This window comes from Mytilus californianus, unplaced genomic scaffold (assembly GCF_021869535.1).
Source record: "Mytilus californianus isolate M0D057914Y unplaced genomic scaffold, xbMytCali1.0.p SCAF_1, whole genome shotgun sequence".
NCBI classification, from domain to species: domain Eukaryota; kingdom Metazoa; phylum Mollusca; class Bivalvia; order Mytilida; family Mytilidae; genus Mytilus; species Mytilus californianus.
This window is the reverse complement of record NW_026262581.1, coordinates 45,461,511-45,483,873: the sequence shown is the minus strand read 5'-3', so window position 1 is coordinate 45,483,873 and position 22,363 is coordinate 45,461,511. Positions and strand designations below refer to the sequence as shown.

Here is a 22,363-nt window from a genome sequence, read left to right as displayed (position 1 = left end):
TCGAGTGGATTTTAGATAAATTTTGTTTATGCATCTTTCGAATAAGTGAAATGTTTTGTTCATCATTGTCATTGCATAAATTTGTTCGTTGGTATTTGATTTAATAACAAATTTGGTTATCATTGACATGAAAAATAAAGAAATTTATAAAAGATACTTTGCTTATGATTTAGTTTGCAAGACTCGCGTTACGTCCACATACGACTGACCAGTACCACTCAACCTAATTTAAAATCTGTTTTTGCATATCAAACGACAATGATGGCGACCTTGTTGTACTACTAAAATATTGAGTCGAAAAAAACAAAGTTATAGAAAACAAACGATGCATTTTTTCCATTAACAGCGAGTGCTTTAAAACTAAACTTGTTTACAGTTCAAGAATTAACTTCTATTTTTATGACTTGAGTCTGCATTTTAAACATAAGACAAATGATTGTGAATATATACTAGTCAACAAAAGAAACGATACAAGGCAATGTATTTTCCAACTATAATAAAATTGGATACACTGTACAGAGGTAAATAATTGCCGTAGTGGTCTAATTCTTACAGAGTGTTATTTTCTCATCAAAACCATTGATTTAAGGCAAAAACACGAAAAAATATTTTTGGAATTTTTGATATTTCAAAAATCGTATTTTCACCCAAAAAATTAAAAAATCGATATTAGAACTTAAAACTTTTAAAAATTAAACATGGTCTGGTTAAAATTTTGAATGCCTTTGCAGATATTTGAATACTTAATTCTCATCTTCGAAATTAAGTGCCGACTTTTGTCATCATTTTCCGCAAAATAAATTTGACCCCTGTCTTCAATAACTCGGTATTTTCTAACTTTCCAATTTGGTCAGATTCCTTTAATCATATGCATTTGCTTTGTAAATAAATGTTTTTCATTGGTTAATTTAACAGTTTTTCCTATTTATTTTAGTTCAAACTTGTGTATCGTTTCTTTTGTTGACTAGTATATCAAAGTAGTAGGTTCACGAAGAGTTAAAATTGACCATAAGATTTTGATGTGTTTTTTAATCAGGTCAAAATACTACAAATTTCACATAGAAATCGTTTTGATATTAATTACAAAATAACTTCATTTTTGGGGCATCACATTAAAACTGATGAAGTATTGATTCCTTAAGAATGCAATATTTGTGTTTTTGCATAGTTTACTTTGACCACCATTCGTGATCCAGAAAGTTTTTGTGTCTAGGAATTCAATATCATCATTGGCAACTTTTTGTTACAGAACATTTTGGATCCTAGGTTGCGGCCAAAGATTTCCTCAAGCTTTTATGTCCAAGAATTACACAAAATCACAGTATTTTGCCAATATATCACAAATGAACTGATTCTGAAGCCAAAATTGTACTCTTATGAAGAGATTTATTTTAACAAAGAAGTAAGACTTTTGCAATATATCCACTTAGGAACCAAATTATAGTAATTTTGAAATTTTTTGATAAAGTTGAAATTCAAGGCCATATTTAGCCTAAAGAGAACCTTGTCCTTTGATGAAGTAAGACATCTTTCCCCTTTTCCCTATTTATGATATTATAATTACCGAATGCGACTATAATTATCGATGTGTGTCATTTCTTATGAGTAACACGATGGGTACGCTAGAGGAGCAGGAATTGTTTATTGTTGAACATCACATTGGGACTCATGTTTTGTATGCAGGTCGTATTGTTCTATCTTTATTTTTTCGTGTTTTTTTTTTATTCAGTTGATTTTGTCTAAGTCTTTCTTCATCATATGTTCTCTTTAGTCCTTTTTTATCGTCTTTCTTTTTTAACACAAATTACTACACTTCTTGATGATCAAAATCGTAATTAGTGTGAAAGAGTCTAAATGGGTAGTAAAATAAATAAAATGTAGATTGCATGACAACGAAAATCATAAAGAAGATGTAAGGTTAAGATGACTCCAAAAGTAAATACAATTAAAAAAGAATATAATAAAGCGTATTAATTATTCACTCTCGTTATAAGTTTATATTTGTACAACATGTTCTGCTTCCCAAATGAACTAATGATTTGTTTACTTCTGCTCCATCATCTCTGTTAACACGCTTATACACTGAATTATGAATTTAAAAATAAAATGAATAAACTTTTCTTCTTTATTTTGACATGATTTGTTTATCAATTCAAAAGAAAAGGATTAATATGTAAAATATTATAAACGTTCTACTTTTTATAAATACAATGAATAACTTGTTATGTCTAGTTCACTTCTTAAAGAATCATGATACAAATCTGTAAAAATCACATATAGGGTAATAGTAAATTGTTGAAGTCACATAATTAATAAGATTTTGCATACAGGTTCGACATATCAATATTTATAATAATACAAATTATTGCAATCATCAATTAAAATTTAGAAAAACTGCTGCTTTAATTTTTGATGAGTTTGAGAACGTTTTTCACCAATTTTACGTTAATCATATCCACATTTCCATAATATTTTTTTATTAATCATAATTTTTAAATTACTAGCTAAATGTTTTGACAATGCCTTTAAAGATCATCAGGTCCAAGTTGTATGCAAAACAAACACAAATTTTAGAGTCCGAATGACGTAGATGTAAGCACTTATAGGTCACAATAAGGTCTTAAACAAAACAAAACATTCCGTAAAATACCCCCGTCATAATAAAAATGTGAATCCATTTAAACGAAAAAATCAACAGCCTGGTTTATGACAGAAATATTATTTCTACAAGCGTATAAAACATATTTAGATGTTAAACAATTAAAAGTAAAAAAACAAAAATACCGAACTCAAAGGAAAGTTCAAATGTAAAGTCTTTTATCAAATGTCACCATCAAAAGCTCCAACACATCAAACGAAAGGAAATCAACTGTAACAACGTCGTTAAAATAACCCCATATTCCAAGCGGGCAACTGTGCCTAAGCAAAATAGCTGTGTGGGAATGAGCGTGTAGGCAAAATAACTCCTTTGGCGACATCTTATGAATAATAACTTAATTAATATCAACTTTAGGTTCAGTTCAGTATAATAATACAGTTATGGCCTACATAACAGTAATATCCAAAATTATTAAATCTTACAGACTTCAAAGGAAATAATCCTTTTCTCGATTAAATAATTGTGGATATTAATATTTGAAGGCCGTAATTATTTATTGTTTTGTCATATAATAACAACACAAGCTGATGACAGTGTCAGTGATGTAAGCTGTATCTGTACACTTTATATTCTATAAAAAATATTCAATTAAAACTCGTCTGACCAACTAGACAAGAAATTAAAACTCGACTGACTAACTTTGATACAAGTTACAACACCCATCTATAAAATATCAACACTCAACAGGGACGTGTTTATTATATAAATATAAATAAAAGAAATATTGTTTTGGCGTAAATTTCTATTATCAGAAATCTTTTATCGAACCTTACCCAGACAAGAAATCATCGTCGTCTTGATTTTCGACAACAGTTGCTTCTGAATTCAATCTTTGGGCCCTGTTTATTAATATTTGCAGACAGGCTGCGGACGATTCAGCCATATTTATACTGTACCGCCAATCTGAAGAAAAATCCGGAGTCTGTCCGAATATTTACAGGAATACGCTAATGACGAAAGGATATTTTTAGCTAATACTTTGTAAAAAAAAATTTGATTGGTTGACAAAGGTACAAAACTTACGGTATGAAATTGAAAACCAACGCGTTGGTTTTTCATATCGTATGAACTACGAATCAACGCGTTAGTTTTTACAACCAACGCGTTGAAAATGATAACCAACGCGTTGAAAATGAAAACAACGCGTTGAAAATGTAAACCAACGCGTTGAAAATGAAAACCAACGCGTTGAAAATGAAAACCAACGCATTGAAAGCGCAAACCAACCCGTTGAAAGTAAAAACCAACGCGTTGAACAATTCATACGGTATGTTCATATCGCCAGTGCAATGACACGAACGGCCACTCATAAACTTCAATACATTTTAGTGTAAATTACAATGCCTATCTTTTTTTTACAATACGTTTTATTAGATCTTTTGATACAAAAGAAATATTCATACTGGTTTCTTGACCCATGAATTTGTATTTTGATAATTTATCCAATATATAAATTATATACCTATCTGGACTTAAATCATATTTCTTCGTTCAACTTTTAATGTACTAGTAGTTGAAATTTGATCAACCAATTACAAGTAGAATTTAAAACTGACCTTTAATCCCTATCAAATTAAGAGGGTGTCAAATATTCATATACAAGTAATATCGTCAGCAGTAAATTATATATAATATTATCGATACGCTTCGTTTTATAGGACGACATTTGCGGTAATTTATTGAACATTTTATTCAGAATATAGCATAGATGGGGTTTCTGGATGAGGTTTACAAAATATTTGACAAACATAAGAGAAAATAGGCAAACAAAATCAAGAATGGAGAAAAATGGCCTCATAAATTAGACAATACTGAAACGAAAAATCCCCCATCTAGACCTTTTGTTTGTCTACGGATGTGCGTCCGTCTTTTTTTTAAAGGTAAATCGGTCGTTGGTCATTGAAGTCGGCTGTTGTTATATGCGATAAAACGGTAGGATATCGAATTCAGTGTCCATCATACATCGTTTTGGGATAAAATCAAAATGGCTTTAACAGAACAGTACAGTCGTCTTTTAAAGATGTTTATGTGTTTAATCCTTGTTTCTAGTGTAGTTATTTGTAAATTAGAAGATCGGTCTGTACACTGCTAGAATTTGTTACGTGCAATATGATATGTTATCATTTGTAATACTTACAATTTACATAACACTACATGAAATTTAACAAGTGATGTTTGACATAAAAATCCTACTAATTCAATCCAAATTAGGAGAACAAACAATATAAAAAATAATGCTAAACAAAAGTGTTATTTTTAGTGAGTTTTTTTATGTCATTTCAAAATAAGTCTTTAAGTATGAAATTGGATAAAATGACGTTAGTCTTTTCTTTTTTTTTACCTGGAAGGTCATTTTAGCTTTTGCAATTGTATGACGTCCGTTGTCGTCGTACAAAATTCGTTAATTCTGATTGTTCGATTTTCAAAATTCTTATTCTCTGACAAATCAAGGCGCATGTTTTAAAACCATTCACATTTAGAATTTGAAGACCCTTAAACAAAACTCACACCTTGTTCCTTTGTTTGTTGTGTGTGTGTATGTGTTTCCCCCTCTTTTTTTTTACTTTTTTTTTTTTTGCTTATCATTTACTGATTTTGTGTCATGGATGGCTACCCTATGTTCTTTCTTTTCTATCATCAATAATACAAGACTTATAATTGTGTACTCTAGACGCGCGTTTCGTCTACATAAAATCATGAGTGACGCTCGAACTAACAAAGTTAAAAGGTCAAGTACGAAGATGGAGAGCATCGAGGAACTTGAATTTCGAAACAATCCTCATGTAAGGTTTATCTAATGACAAACGTGGTGGCATTGGTGATTCAAATTTCACATTGAACCTTGTGAAAAATTTTACGAAACACACTTAGTTTAGATTTGATTGGATGAAAAAATTGGCTTCTAGTTTCATTTATAAATTCTGATCGATCAATTTAGAAATATATTCTCAAAAGTCTCAATGTGAAATTAATTATTGATTCAGGTGGGCCAATTTCAAAAATTTCTTCTTAAACTACATGGACAAATATTGTGACTCTTTACAAAATTGGTGATTTGGATACACTTTTCAAACTGTTCTCGTTTTTCCTTCATGGGGTGGTAGCCACGATGGCACTGACGGAAGATATTTCACATATCATACTAGAAATCTAGCAATCTCTATAAAATGTTTAAACATTACATCCACGAATATCAATTCTTTGAAAGTTACGGTTGGAACTATTGTACTAAGATATATAATATCACAGGTTACGAACATCATGGTAAAGTTACGGACATCCCTATTGGTATAATAAAAAAAAGTTACAGACAAGGTGCTTTCAAGTTACGGACATCCTAAGTGTTTTCGCAAATCGTGATGTGATCGTTTATTTTGTAGTATTTAATCACCTTTTACGTTTAGGAGCTTCCCTAAAAGAGTGATACAACTTTTTAATTACTGAACATTTGTGCTGTATTCATGGTATTGTTATATAGGAGAGAAGTTGTTTACCGACTCCAGGCGGCTCCATCTTGGGCTGTGGGTAACTGAACTGAAGTTACCCACAGCCTTTAAAGCACAGTGCTAATGCGATAGAAATTGTGGAGTCAAATGCATTAATGCAAAGTGTAAATGATTTAACACGACTTATGATAAGCGAATTCCCTAAAAATTATACTCATTCATTATTCAACTTTTGTTAAACTTTATAACAGTGGTTGAATAGTAAAGCATTTTTATCTTATTGTCTGAAACTACAAGTGTGGACGATAGTGAACCAAACATATCTGTGTGGAAGGTTATCTTCAATTTAGGATCTGAAAAAAAAATTGCTATTACTTGATGTCATTGTCTGTAAACATTGTAATACGATGACACAATATAAAAAGAGCTAGAAGGGGTCAGTAGCCTTTAGAATACTTTTGATTCAAGGGGTATTGCCCTTTACAGTGAAAAATGTTGTCTTAGCTTTTTGTAAAGGACATGAAAGAATTTCTTCAAATTGATACAGGGGTAGTTGCCGATCAGCATCGGATTTGGTCACAATTCGACTTTTTCTGTTTCCAGAGTTATCATTGGAAGTGCAAGTTAAACATTTTAAAACTTTGGGTTTTACAGTGAAAACGCAAACAAAATGTCGACTTAACACTTTGTAGACAAATGATTACATAATCCATCAGATTGTTTTTCAGACTTTTAGCTTTGTTCGGTTCCAGATCTATGCTCCTGGTAATTTAGATGTGCAATTTTGTTTTAATAGGACAAGTTCCCATTGCAATACTAATGACCAATTGATTTTAATCATATGTTTACGAAATACGATACTTGTCACTGTTGCTATTTGTATATATCTTTTCAACCTTAGTAATCCAGTGAACCGTTTTTGGTTCCTTGGAGACTCTAGGTGTCGTATACAAACTGTAAATTGATATATATCTTAAATATATTTAAAAGGAATGTTAACGAGTATTTGCTTATCGAACCATCGCATCGTTTAAAATTTTGCGTCTCGACGTATATATTATCTTAATTTAACTATGATTGAATACTGGATTATTATACAGTTGGAACTTTTCAGATGTTCATTTGTTTGAAAAATGAAGAAAAATAATTCCATGTTCAGTTTCACTTCAGAGAAAGTTTTCGAAATGCAGAAAGCAGTTTGTTGATCATACTTAGATTATATTCGGAGATAAATCTCGTGTTGTGAGAGGAGCACTGCCAGGCTTGGTGAGTTTCGAATTAGTTGAGCTACAAATATTTACATTACAGAAACTACAGCATTAACATTGATTTTATGATTCTTTCTTAGTTTTTCCTCGACATATTTTCTCTAAAATAAATTTTATAATAATAAGTGAGAACTTGGAGAAGCGGAAATGCAAAATAAAAACAAAAAAGTATAAGAATATAGAGAAACTAGTATGAGAAATTATCCAAAAAATTGTATATAACACCTGGGTAAAAGTTATATTCAAAAGGAGATCGCCAAATTTATTCAGGTTACTAACGCATATAAGAGGGTGTGGATAGGGGTTTACAGAATAGAGAATAATGGGTAAAAAATATAAAGAATATAGAAAAATGGATCCAAAAAAATCAAGAATAGAAAACAATGAGATGCTGAAATATTAAAAGAAAATGAGAATAATGGGCAAAAAGTATACAGAATAGAGAAAAATGGCCAAAAAAATAAAGAAAACAGAAATAGAGTACATCCATCCAGACCCTCGCATAAAAGTTCTGATTTAAACTTTAGTTCATAAGTAATTAAATAAATAAGGTTTGTATACTTACAAGTATACTCATTTCGTGTGAATACGATATTAACGTCGTGTTAAAGTTACGCTTCAATTTAAATATTTATTTCTGTAATGGTTTTCAGACTTTCATCAGGAATGGCATGCAAAGACGTGTGCATTGAGATCACAGACATCCTAACTTCGATTGAAAGCCTTGAAAATATGGCAAAACCAGTTATTAACGACAGGAGGCAAAATGAATATTGCAAATACATATCTCTATTTTTATCTCATTTTGGGCAAGAACGGTGTATGTTAGTTGGAAGTACTAAGGAGAGGACAAGATTGAGGCTACAAGAAAATGAAGGGGATTTTGATTATTTGGTAATTTCGGGAATTTCTATTCCAATTGAATGCTTAGAACATAGAAAGAACCTACCATGTTTTGTAACTATTAATGGATGTATGTTGAAGGACATGTTTCCGGATGTTGAGCTGATCCACGGAAAATATTTACCAAGTGACTTACTAAGTGACATTAGACCGGAAGCTTTCAAACATAGTAGAGATATTCATAAAATAGTAACTCAGATGGATTCAACACATGGTCGAAGCACACTGCATGTTTCTTTAGATCATAAAATTAAACCTGGACTGTCATTGGTGGATTATGCAGATCCTAAATGCCCAGAATTAAGCATGGAACAAAACAAACAAAAGAAAGACATCGGACTTATTAAACAAAATGTTGAGAAAAGTCTCCTAGGAGATTCACGTGAAAATGAAAAAGCGATACGTAAAACAGGTATAACCATCAGCAGTCTTGTTCAGGGGTGGGAGGAATTAATTTTGTCAGATAACAGCAAGACGACTATTTTCCACCAAACATTCGATCAACTCATTGAAGCACTTACAAACAGCGAGGATCAAACATCTCCACGACACCTAAAGAAACGAAAATTAGATTCTAGCGGTGATTTTTCAACGCCTAGTGATGTGCCATCGACTTCCGGTTTATCAGGTAGATTAAATAATGAGAGTCATAGAGAAGAAGAAGTTCGAGGGAATGATGGAGACGATCAAGTCACTATCCAGTACAAATATAAAACAAGCAAAGATTTCATTCCAGTCTTTCCTCTAAAAGGAAAACCTAAGTATTTAGATGAGTGGCTAAACAGAAAAAGAAATTGGCCTCCGACAGACGTCGTTACAGATATATATAACAGTGAGTTTTTCGTCGTTGCTAAACCTGCTCTTGTTGAACCGTCAAAAGATATTGATTTTTGTCTTGCATGCAATATAGGAGAAATCAAGCTAGCTGAAGCAATGACTCTACTACAAAGAAATGTCATCCTTATCATTAAAGCCTTACAGAAAAGTTCTTTGCGAAATTATACTGAAATAGTGACAACGTTTCACTGGAAAACTGTTGTATACTGGGTGTCTGAGATAACTGAAACTCAAATACTGGAAAACCGAACAGAAGAAAATATTCTTCAATTTCTTCAAAATGTTCTGCAGTATATGGTTGATTGCTTGTGTAAAAATGCTCTGCAACATTATTTTGTTCCTAGCAATCTCTTTGTCGGTATACATGAAAATGAAATACATGACATAGTACAGAAGATTTTTGAAATTCAAGAAGACCTTATGGGGAATTTACAGAATTTTTTCAACAAACAAAGTACTGATGAAGTTAACAAAAACTTTGACATTGTTTCTAGGAGCAAGATCAAAGAATTTCAAGAAATGCATTCCGATCCAGGTGAAAACGCCATAGTCGAATCAGTCGTTTCACTCCTCAGAGGATTTGTCATTGAAAATAGAGAAGTTGTGAGAACAGCTTTAAAGGATGTTTTAACAGAAGCAGTTCCATTTTTAATTGAAGAGGTAACCAGGGGACGTAAACCTAACGACATGGTTGTTAACTCGCAAATTATTCAAGCTCTTTCAAGAACAGATAGTTTACGAAGCACTTTGATTGATAGTGCTGTATCCTGGTTACTTGACGAAATGCATAGCACTGAAGCACCAAACTTGGAAGATTGCACTCGGAATATGTTTGTAGTTTTGATGCAGAAAATTTTAACTGGAAACTAATATTCTATTGTTAACTGTTAGAAAAAAAGGATATGTATTTAAACATGCTGCTGTAGAACTGTCTATTTCTATCTATGTCTTTAAATTATCAAATTATTATGAATAAAAAATAATATATTAAAGCTTTTTTACAATTGCGTGTTGACCAAACTTTGGTTTCGATTTTATTGGAAAATCTTTTTATGATTATTTGCTGAAGCATTGTTATAAAGATTGACATTTCGAAGACAAAGAATAGGTGGTCTGTTAAAAATAATTTGGCTTTATCATATTGTATCCAATCACACAATTAAATCTAGCTATATATACTCTATCACAATGGGTAGGGTTGTCTAGGGAGATATCATTCTGTGCTGGTGATTTGGTCCGGATTGGTTCTTGTGATCGTTGAAGTAATCGCTTCGAAAGTTTAATGGACGCAAGACCTCTTTTTCTTATTTGTGACATCACTTATTCAGAATTGTCCCCAGATTTGTACTTGCATGAGAAACACGACGGATGCTACATGTGGAGCATGAACTGCTAACCCTACCGAAGCACATGAGTTCACCCTGGTTTTTTGGTGGGTTTCGTGTTACTCAAGCTTTTGTTTTGTTGATTGGTTCGTTTTTTCCTCGTTTTTCGTTGATTACCATTGCGTTGTCAGTTTTTTCTTCGACGTGTGAGTTTTGAATGACCACTTCGGCCTCCTTTTGGACAAAGACGAAAAAAGGAATTTTGTCGTTTACACGAAAAAAACAGACGACAAGAAATAGTTGAAATGATTTGATTTTCTTTCTTATGGAATAAAACAATTGGGCCACTATGCTGTTTCAGTATGCGTAACACAAAAATTCTCATTTTTAAAACCTCTGGAATGGAAAGAAATTAAAAAAAAGAAAATCCTTGAATCCGCTATAAATATCCAAATCCGTACGACATAATGTTTTGCGGAGAAAAAAAATTGTGCATTTTCTCAGTTTTGTGCTGATGGGTCCTGATATAATGCTTGTGCTTTTGAGAAGATGTAAGTCTTATTTGAATGAAACTTTGTAAAATCAATAGAATAAGTGAAAGGATTGTATCCAATCTGATTTGTGGCACCTATTTTAATTTTGACTGTATTAGTATAATGAGTGTTATCAAATAATCGTAACTTCATATTACATTGTATTATTCGAAAGGACGACAATATCTTCAGTTCAACATCTGCAGAAAACATATTTAATTATTATAGTTTTACTTTGCCAATACAATTCCCTTGAAAATTGTAATTTTCATCAGCACAGTATGCCTATTTTAAAAAGAACAATTTTAAAAGATAAGCATGTTTTGGCAACATTTCAAACAACATTTTTTATTTATTATACTTTGATATGTGTTTCGTCTCACTAGAATTTGAATATGATATAAGATCTGTTGATGCAATGATTGTAGGATATGCTTATTCTATCGAACTGGTGGCGCTCCGTTCGGAGTGGAATGATGCTTTTGATTGGTCTATTTCAAATGGATTTACAATCTTGGATAGTCTAACAACTGTTGCCACTAACTTGTCTGACCTTAGATGAATTTGGCTATTATTTAAGGTCCATTTTGTTCATACTGCTCTTCGAGTGTCTCGGTACTTATGCATCCTTGTCTTTAAATTTTTAGCTTCTATTGTTCCTTATGAAGGTTAACCCAGAAAAGCGCTTCGGAATAATAAAATTTATGAAGTATTATTTTCATGTTCATTTACATACATGTATATGTTGTCAACAATAAATTTCGACAGAATAAAAAAAAAAGACCAAGGCTTGCCTTTCAGACATTTCTGATGTAAAAACTGAATTGTATGGAACATTAATGTGAACAATAATTATTACAGGTGACCGTATGGCCTTCAACAACGAACAAAACCCATCGATACGGAGCACTTGATCAAATTACAAAAAGACAAATGACACAATCTATCGTTAGTTAACTTTTACATTTCAATCTTCTTCTTCGAAATATTTTGTCCAGTTTATGCTTGACAGGATATACAAGCAACAATTTTATTCCAATGCTTTGAAAATTCAAAGATAAAAATTTTTACAAAGTTTGTCAATTGTTTTGAAGACAAAAACAAAATGCGAAAAACTGTGAATACAAGTAAATGATAAATTAAAATATTCTCCCGAAGTTGCATTGATATTCACCTAGGTTTAGTGTTTTTTTGAGATGTCATATAATTCACAATCGTGAAAAAAAAACTAGTCTTCAAGGAGTCAGTATCACTCAACTGGTATTTTTGTATTAAAGATATCACATGCACCAAGAATGTTTCTGTTTTAACAATGATCTTCAACAATACAAGAGGGATAATACCAGATATTAAATTCTAGAGTGACTAAGTATATGTACCATGTGAATAACCTAAGCACATTGGATCTTCCAAAGCAAACTAAGTGTCCTGGCAAGACAATAATTTAGATATCAACAGAAACTATATTTACGTGGTTTCAAACATAATAGAAGTCGAATAAGATATTGCAGTAGACAACTTATTTTCAGACGACTCAACACTCCCATTTTGATATCGATTACTGTGGATTCATTAATTTTCGTGGATACTAATTTTCTATAATTGACCAAATCTATAATTTTGAATTTATTTGATTTCGTGGATCTGCGAAAATTTGTATAGTGACACTATCCTTTAGAAAATGCACACTTCGTGAAACATTTAAATTCGTGGTTTACCTATACCCACTAAGTCACAGAAAATCGATGTACCACGAATGGTTATGAATCCAAAGTAGTTAAATAATGAAAGTGTTGTTAGGGTGCTGTCTTACTTACGTTTACAACATACCCCTTTTAATTCAAAGATTAAACTCCAAGACTGATAGCGACAATCAAAAAGACGTGAAGGAAAATGGTTCATTATAATGTACAAATTGTGCGACAACAAAACTTTTTGAAATTCACACTTTATCCTGGATAGATCTGTGCTTTATTGTTTGCTTCACTGCGTGCGATGAAGATCGGCAAACAATTATCTCAATCATCTGGAGTAATCCCTTAAACAATTTACAATATGCAAAATAAAATATTACATATAACAGGGGAAATGTTTAAAAGCACCATTTAATTATTCCGTTGATAACATGGCAGTTACACATGAAAGAATATTACTTAACCAAGAAACAAAATGGAACAGAAATCTCTCATCTCTCATTTTAAATGCTATTTGCACCACATTTTTTTCTCAAATAAAAACCGAAGTTATTTCGTTTCAGTTCGTTCTTAAAATATTTCTGCTCGTCGTGTTCTTGTCTTTCCAAAATACTTCCTGTTAGTCCCGAAGTATATCAGCAGCCAAGTAGCCAGTACTTCAGTACTGTCAAATTACGGATATTGATTGATTGAAATTAGCCCTAATATTTTTTTGAAATCATATTAAATTAAGGAATATATCTCCCACATGCGAAGCTCTGATTCCTTGTCCGCATTTGGCTATACTTAATGTAATTTTGGTTTTATCAGTCCATCAATATTTGTAATATGTTTTGAATTTCAAATATTTCGGCGGCGAGTATCACAGCATAGACATTAATTGTCGAAATGCGCATCTGAAACAGTAAAATTGATATCGTTATTGATATTATAACTTTTAGAGAAATTGATGGAATTCTCGACTGCTACTTGAATACAATAGTATGTTGATAACGGGGGCCTCAAAGAGTTGTTGCAAAGGTTTGTAACGTTCAGAGAGCGTGGCACGCTCTCTAAACGAGACATTTTAGTATAACGTCTCCATTCTGACCGGAGGTGACTGAAAACTTATACATACAGCACAACGAATCGGACGTATAATGTTTAAAGGGTCTACTGTCGGTTGGAAGGAGACTGTTGTAACTATATTTCCATACCTCAGTCACCTTCGGGTTCGTAGATAGCTAGGTTGGTTCCCTCTGTAAAATATTCAGTATGCCTTCTGAATTGTCAAACTTGTCAAATAACGTCCGGATACCAGTCTAGTAGATAGCACACCGGGTATCCTGATTCGAAATCTGTGAAAGGATCCGAATCCCTATGAGCAATTACACTTTGTTTAGTGAAATTCGTATGCACAATCTGGATCCGATTTCCACGGAGGATTATACTCGGATCCAGATTGTACGTACGAATTGTACTAAACAAAGTAGAAGACATATTCAAAAATGTATGAACAGTGACAATTACAATGTTCTATAAATATTTTGATAATAATAGTAATATGATTAAAACCGTCAGCCATATCACATAGTGCAAAGCGTTAGGAAAAACCTATTTGATAAAGGTAAACATAGCTATATTGTTTTGTACACAAATATGTTATATTTTTTTATTTTTTTTTGAGGGGGGGGGGGATTTCCAATAAATATAGGGATACACAAATTCTCTACATTGAAATACAAATACATGTTAATTTACGTAGTATATTGGAAAAGGATTGCACATTTATTGACAAACAATTGTCATCGTGACATGAAAACTGACAGAGATTATGGTTTAAGTTCCAAAGAATGACTTCAAACGCAGTCCGGTGGATACTATGTTGTTTATTCATTTCCATTTGTAAGTAACTCTATCATAACATACTACTGAATAAGTTACTTTAAACAGGTTGGTTACAATTGTAATTGTGTTTTTAAAGTTTATTTAAGTCAATAAAGAGTTAACTGAGGTATGTGTCGGGGCCTGGAAGTTTTAAAGGACAGAGAGACATCGGGGGTTTTGAAATGGTAGGCTTGAATCCCCACCTGACCATTTGTCCATACCCCATCAGTAATATTGAGCTGGTAAGCAGGTATTCTATATTCATAATTTACCAGAGATGTAACTTTCTGTCTCCCGTTCCTCGTATATTTTTACACCGCCTTCGTTTCCTTTTCTATCGTCCCCCTTTTTTCTCTTTACAAGCAAGGTTATTCGCACAAAGAGTCATTTCTATCGGTTAACAGAGAGGTTCCCCGAGTATACTGATCAACATTCTTATCAGTTCGCATGCAAACATTCGCGAGTTCTTTATGAGATAAAAAAGAAATAAATTCATTCCCCCTTCTGGAGATCATGATTACACTCCCTGCTTTTGGTGGAGTTCGTTTTTTTCGGTTTTTGAGTTTTTATTTCGTGTTTTTTTATGTTGTTGGTCTTTCGTTGTTGTCAGTTTGAGTGTTTAATGTCCCTTTGATATCTTCCTCTTCCATTTTCAAACATCGGGAAGTTTTATTTAGATATATATATTAAAAGAAAATTATTCACGCTTTGTACATCAAGACAATTTTGACTAGCTTTAATAACAGCTTTGTTTTAATGTTTCACAGCCATTATGCCAGAGGGTTCCTCTAGTCCTGAGTATATATACATAACCCTACTTGTCTATTTATTGTATGTATATATAGTGTACTTGATATAAAGGATACTAGACCTAAAATATTCATATTTGAATCTTTTTCTTGATATTTATTCAGAAAGACGACTTCAAACGAGGATTTATGACAAACGCCACGATTCAAGCTTCGACATTGTCAATTTCCCATTTCTCAGAAGTAACGTACCGTCGTAAGGCGTTAAAATTATTTTTCAGTTGATATGCTACGCGGGTGCATGTTTACACGGGTTTTCTCCCGTCTTAAAAACTGTTCCACCAAGAACGACTGTAAAAGTCGACACTTCGCAAGTTTTAGGACCACAAACCCGAATCATTTAACCGATACGATACGTCTGAATATCAACTCACATAAGATATGTTATAACAGCTTTAGATACTTAAAAGTTTTCTGATCTGTACATTTATCGATATCATATATTAATTATTGTTACATTTTGACTTTTGTGGATTCGCAAGGCGATTGATTCATACATAGAGCATAATTTATATAACCTAACCTTTCGACATAACCGGTTGTATGGAACGCCGTAGCTGTCTTATGTGTGACATTTTATGCCATGATGATACTTTGTTATTATTTACTGATACTTTGTCATTATATACTGATGTTTTGTCATTATATGCTGATACTTTATCATTATAATATGCTGATACTTAAATATTATATGCTGATACTTCGCCCCTATTGTAAAGCATATAATAACAAAGTATCAGCATGACAAAGTATCATAATGACAAAGTATCAGCATATAATGACAAAGTAGCAAGATATAGGAAGATGTGGTAGGAGTGCCAATAGCAGCATATAATAACAAAGTATCATCATAGCATAGAATTTAACGCATAAGACAGCTACGGCGTTCCATACGGTTTGCTTGTTTCGGTTTTTATCCTGATTGGTATATTCCTATTGATTTTCTTTCATATTTAAACAATAGTAAACTAATGCAGTCTCAAATATATAAATGATTTTGCCACTTTCCTCTGCGTATATCATTGTCAATATTGATTTGATTTGATTTGATTTGATTGATTATTGTTTAACACCACTTTTAGCACTATTGTGCTATTTCGTAACGGTCAGTTTTTATTGATGGAGGAAGTCGGAGAGAACCATATACATTCGGTAGGAAAACTGACAACCCTAGTCAATAAAGATGGGAGTCGAGCGCACCTGCCACGTGCAGGATTCGAACTCACAACCCCAGTGTTGACAGACTATTGATACAGTAGTTCCACTACTTAGACCACTCGGTCACCTAGGTCCCCTGGTTGCTACTGAGACAGCTGTCCGCCAGAGGACTAGGTTGTTAATAACTACAGGTCACCGTTTGACCTTAAACAACAAGTAAAATCCATAGTCCATACTGCAATCTTTTAGTAAGATATAAAAAGCTGTGAGGTGACTAATTGTGAATTAATTCATGAGAGAAAAAAGAACGGCTTGATTTATACTAATATAAAAATTAAGGTGTGGTATGATTGCCACCGGGACAAGTTGACAACTCTCTACTAGATAAAACTATAGGTCATCGTATGGCCTTCAACAGTGAGCAAAACTATATCGAAAGTAAGCTATGAATGGCCCCAAAATGACATAAACCAATAAATGAAATTATGACAGCAACCAACGACAGATTGTCCAGTTAAGAATCGCGATAGTAAGATTCTACGTATGCATATTGTTTGTAATTGATTGTCCATTACGCATGATGATCTCGATTTCAAGTGGTTCTATAAAGCTAGGATGTGGTTAGGATAAGTTAACCTATGGTCGCACTAACACTTTTCGTACATCTTGTTTTGAAGTGAAGGAAGGGAAAAACTAATAAGTTGACTGAACCTCACCACACTTCGTTACCTTAAAGGATAAAATAAATATCGATGCTGAAATAACATACCAGTTTAATGTTTGGTGTTTTCTACTATCAGTCGTATTCAGTTTTGTTATAGCTTAATTACTAAATTTTTCAATTACAAACACTGAGACGTAGAAAAGTGTGTGTTTTCTTTTGATTCGACGATCATAATTATCATTGTTGAAATACGTTTAATACTGATTTCATTATTATTATATAGGCATTACTTCTTCAATAAGGTTGAAAGAGCCAGAGTTGTCGTTACAGGAAATGCTCAAACGATTATTTGATATGAATAAACCCGTTGTTGATGATGACAGACAAAATAAATACTGCCGCTACATAATGCGAGTATTGTCCTATTTCAGCGGCGAAAGATGTATGGTTGCCGGAAGTACTCAGGAACAGACACGTTTAAGAATCAGACAAGACGAAGGGGATTACGACTACCTAATAATTCCGGCAATATCTATTCCTGTTAGTGCTTTAGAGTACAGGGAAGATCTTCCTAGTTTTGTCCACATAAATGGACTTCTGTTGGTTGATCAACTTCCGACTATTCAACTCATTGATCGTCGATATCTACCAAGTAATTTACTTAGCAACATCAGACCTGAAGCTTTTAACCTTATAAGAGATTTTTAAAAACTACTAACAAGTTTTGGAAGTACACGTGGTCGCAACAGTTTGAACGTGGCTTTATATCATGATATAAAGCCTGGAAAAACATCAGTTTCGTACACACATGTGAAATATTCAGTTTCATTTAAGAAACGTGATAGTAATACGACACTATTATCTGAGCTTTTAGATCAAAGAATTGATCAGCAACAAATTGAAAGAAAAGATGATATGATATCTCAGCTTAAAACAGTAGCTAATTTGAATAAATCTTCTACGGAAACGGACATCAAAACAGATTTACAAACGCTTGACTCCTTTTTAGTTACTTGTCAATCCTCAAGATCCAGAAGAAAAAACATTCAACCTGTTTATATGGAATAAACAGCAAACAATGAAGATATCAATGAAAAATACACCGACAAAGGCGATTTTGTTCTTAAATATCTATCAAAATCAAGCAAAGATTTTATACCAGCATTCTCGCTTCGTGGGAGGCCAAAATTTCTTGATGAGTGGAGACAACGTGAACGATTCTGGCCGCCAGCATATGTGGTGGATGATATTTATAATAGCGAGTTCTATGTTGTTGCAAAACCGGCCTTAACAAAACGAAAAAGAAGAAAAGATTTCTGTTTGGCGTACAACAACGGTGAAATAAAGCTGGCGCGAGCAATGACCATTGTTCAGAAGAAGGTTATTCTCATTCTTAAAGCTATGAAAAAGAGTTTATTGCAAAATTATTCAGAAATATTAACTACGTTTCATTGGAAAACAGCAGTTTATTGGAACACAGAAACTCTCAATTCGTCGTTATTGGTGGATACAGAAGACAACGTATGTAATTTATTGACAAAAGTTCTCGACTACGTGATCAATTGTTTGAGAAACAGAGAACTGCAAAATATCTTTATAACAAGCAATTTATTTGCGGGAATGAATGAAAACAAATCAATTGAAATTGGTAACAAAATTTCGAAATTTAGGGAAAATCCGATCAAAGCTTTAAATGCGTTTTTCGCTAGACAGATGTTTGATGAAGTGAAATATGAAAAAATACCGACAGAAAATATAGCAGAATTCCGGAAAGCATATGATGATCCAATGGAAAGTTTTAAAATTGATATCATCATTGCCATCCTAAAGAGATTTTCGAGTGAAAGTAAGGAACAGGTAAAGGCTGCATTGCATGACGTGTTTACAGATGCACTACCATTTTTGATCGAAGAAATGGCAAGAGGACGAGATAAAAGTAAAGTGAATTCAGCTTTAGAACAGTTGGTATTGTCAAATCAAATGCACAAAGAAAGTTATATCGACATGGTCGTAAACAATTTACTGGACAAAGTTAGGGAAGAAGAAGTAAATGATAAAAATATAGCACAAATTTTCTTGTCTCTAATTTTACAAAAAGTATTAAAGCAATAAAAATATGTGACTTTTCAAAAACGAATTGTCATGTAATATGACGTTGTCATCCTGTCAATGAATATGATTATTCACAAGGAGTTGATATCTGAGTCTCCTAAATGTTTTATTATTGGCATATGGGTAGATAATTACATCAAAGATTTCTTTTAAGTTGACCAAAATAAACCGGAACCGGATTTAAAAATATAAATGAAATTTGATCTAATTAACCTAAATTTATTAGGCAGAAATAAAGCAGAAGAAAGAGCATATAGTATATATCCAGATAAAAACATATAAATGATCAATGATCTTAAAAAAACAGAAAATACATATACAATCATCAAAGAAAACACATCCTTAGATTTTTGTTCTTTTATAATTCCATCGGTGGTTTTGTAGTAGCACGTTCGCCTCGAATAGTGAAGGCAAAAGGTACAATTCTCGGCTTGTTCAAACCAAAGACATGTTCTTGTTTTCTCTCCAGAAAACATTGGCATTTATCAGTAAAAGCAAAGACTGATCGGATAAAAGTCAGCATACTATATGTCTTCAGGCTTTTACTTTGCGAGCTAGCTGCCTAGGTTAAATCATATCTCATTAGCATCTTATCATGTGCACTTAATGTAATATTTGACGATGGAGGTTAAAATGTCACCAATCAATCGATCAATCAAATTAAATGAGTTTGATTTTTCGATGATTTGATCAAAGTTTTTTACTCATTTCAATTCAAATTCTTATTTTCATTATACCACAGCTATTGAATGTGATAAATAGACAAACAGAAACAACATCAATATACAATATTAAGGTAAATATTCCAAATCTCCTGTTTTCAGTTCTATCGACTGTTTTATAAAAAAGGAACTAACTTTTTCCGGAATGTTTGATCAGGGTTGAGGATATATGCCATTTCGTTTATATCACTATCTAAGTTTGAACTCGATAGATCATCAGTCTGTTTTCTGTGTAAGGGCTTCATGTATATATATATATATATATATATAAACAAGTCTAAATTGAAAACAACGTTCAAACCTATGATTGCGTTGGATAAAAACCGCAATTTGTATACGTGTGCATGCAAAACAAATTTCTTGGTAGAGGGGTCTAAATACAGCACAAACAACATTTTCCAAAAGACAAAATGAGTGAAAAAGTATATTTTAACAAGACGCATTTGACTAGCAGGTCGATCAACTGATGTTCTTAAACTCTGCTGACTGCCATTGGCGATTGCCAAATAAACGGATCACAAGATGTAACAATGTTGAAATTCAAGAGTCTATCCTAAATTGAGGTAAATTATATGGCATTCCAAATACCGTTTCGATTCCTAACATCACCGAAGAGACATTAATTGTCGAAATCCGGATATGGTGTTCAAATTTTTGCACCTCATGTCTGCGGTATACCATCTTTTCCGCAAGTTAATTGTTTTCTGTTTGGTAATAATTTAATAATAAGATCTATTTTGTTACATCTTGTGATCCGTTTATTTGGCAATCGCGAATGGCAGTCAGCAGGGTTTTAGAACATCAGTTGTTCGACCTGCTAGTCAAATGCGTTTATATTTTTTCGTTTGGGCTTGTATTATATTTGCCTTCGGGTTTATATGATCCGTTCATCCTATTTTGACTCTTTCAAAATTCAAGAGTCTATCCTAAATTGAGGTAAATTATATGCCCTTCCAAATACCGTTTCGATTCCTAACATCACTGAAGAGACATTAATTGTCGAAATCTGGATATGGTGTACAAAAACCTTTGCACCTCTGTTTGCGGTATACCATCTTTTCCGCAAGTTTATTGTTTCTTTGTTTAGTATTAAATTTATAAGTAGGATCCATTTATTACATTGGTGATCCGTTTATTTGGCAATCGCCAACGGCAGTCAGCAGGGTTTAAGAACATCAGTTGTTCGACCTGCTATTCAAATGCGTTTTGTTAAAATATATTTTTTCACTCATTTGGTCTTTTGGAAAATGTTGTTTGTGCTGTATTTAGACCCCTCTACCTAGAAATTTGTTTTGCATGCACACGTATAAAAATTGCGGTTTTTATCCAACGCAATCATAGGTTTGAACGTTGTTTTCAATTTAGACTTGTTTATATTTTTTCGTTTGTGCTTGTATTATATTTGCCTTCGGGTTTATATGATCCGTTCATCCTATTTTGACTCTTTCAAAATTCAAGAGTCTATCCTAAATTGAGGTAAATTATATGGCCTTCCAAATACCGTTTCGATTCCTAACATCACTGAAGAGACATTAATTGTCGAAATCCGGATATGGTGTACAAAAACCTTTGCACCTTTTGTTTGCGGTATACCATCTTTTCCGCAAGTTTATTGTTTTTTGTTTAGTATTAAATTTATAATTAAGATCCATTTATTACATCGGTGATCCGTTTATTTGGCAATCGCCAATGGCAGTCAGCAGGGTTCAAGAACATCAGTTGTTCGACCTGCTAGTTAAATGCGTTTTGTTAAAATATACTTTTTCACTCATTTGGTCTTTTGGAAAATGTTGTTTGTGCTGTATTTAGACCCCTCTACCTAGAAATTTGTTTTGCATGCACACGTATAAAAATTGCGGTTTTTATCCAACGCAATCATAGGTTTGAACGTTGTTTTCAATTTAGACTTGTTTATATTTTTTCGTTTGGGCTTGTATTATATTTGCCTTCGGGTTTATATGATCCGTTCATCCTATTTTGACTCTTTCAAAATTTAAGAGTCTATCCTAAATTGAAGTAAATTATATGCCCTTCCAAATACCGTTTCGATTCCTAACATCACTGAAGAGACATTAATTGTCGAAATCCGGATATGGTGTACAAAAACCTTTGCACCTTTTGTTTGCGGTATACCATCTTTTCCGCAAGTTTATTGTTTTCTGTTTAGTATTAAATTTATAATTAAGATCCATTTTTTACATCGGTGATCCGTTTATTTGGCAATCGCCAATGGCAGTCAGCTGGGTTTAAGAACATCCGTTGTTCGACCTGCTAGTCAACTGCGTTTTGTTAAAATATACTTTTTCACTGTTTTGGTCTTTTGGAAAATGTTGTTTGTGCTGTATTTAGACCCCTCTACCAAGAAAT

At 32.7% G+C, this 22,363-nt stretch overlaps 2 protein-coding genes across 2 annotated transcripts in view; one reads left to right on the top strand and one right to left on the bottom strand.

Moving 5' to 3' along the window:
* The window catches only part of LOC127721229 (uncharacterized), a 104,009-nt gene that overhangs the window by 65,148 nt on the left and 16,498 nt on the right, over positions 1-22,363 (bottom strand). The window lies entirely within an intron of this gene.
* Positions 7,063-10,105, top strand: LOC127702100 (uncharacterized). Its single transcript, XM_052206158.1, has 2 exons — positions 7,063-7,371; positions 8,027-10,105. The coding sequence occupies exon 2, from the start codon at positions 8,040-8,042 to the stop codon at positions 9,981-9,983; it is 1,944 nt and encodes a 647-aa protein (XP_052062118.1). The 5' UTR covers positions 7,063-7,371; positions 8,027-8,039; the 3' UTR covers positions 9,984-10,105.

What these genes read in the sequence shown, in the direction of transcription:
- LOC127702100 (XM_052206158.1), top strand. Translation starts at nt 8,040, where the DNA reads ATGGCATGCAAAGACGTGTGCATTGAGATCACAGACATCCTAACTTCG.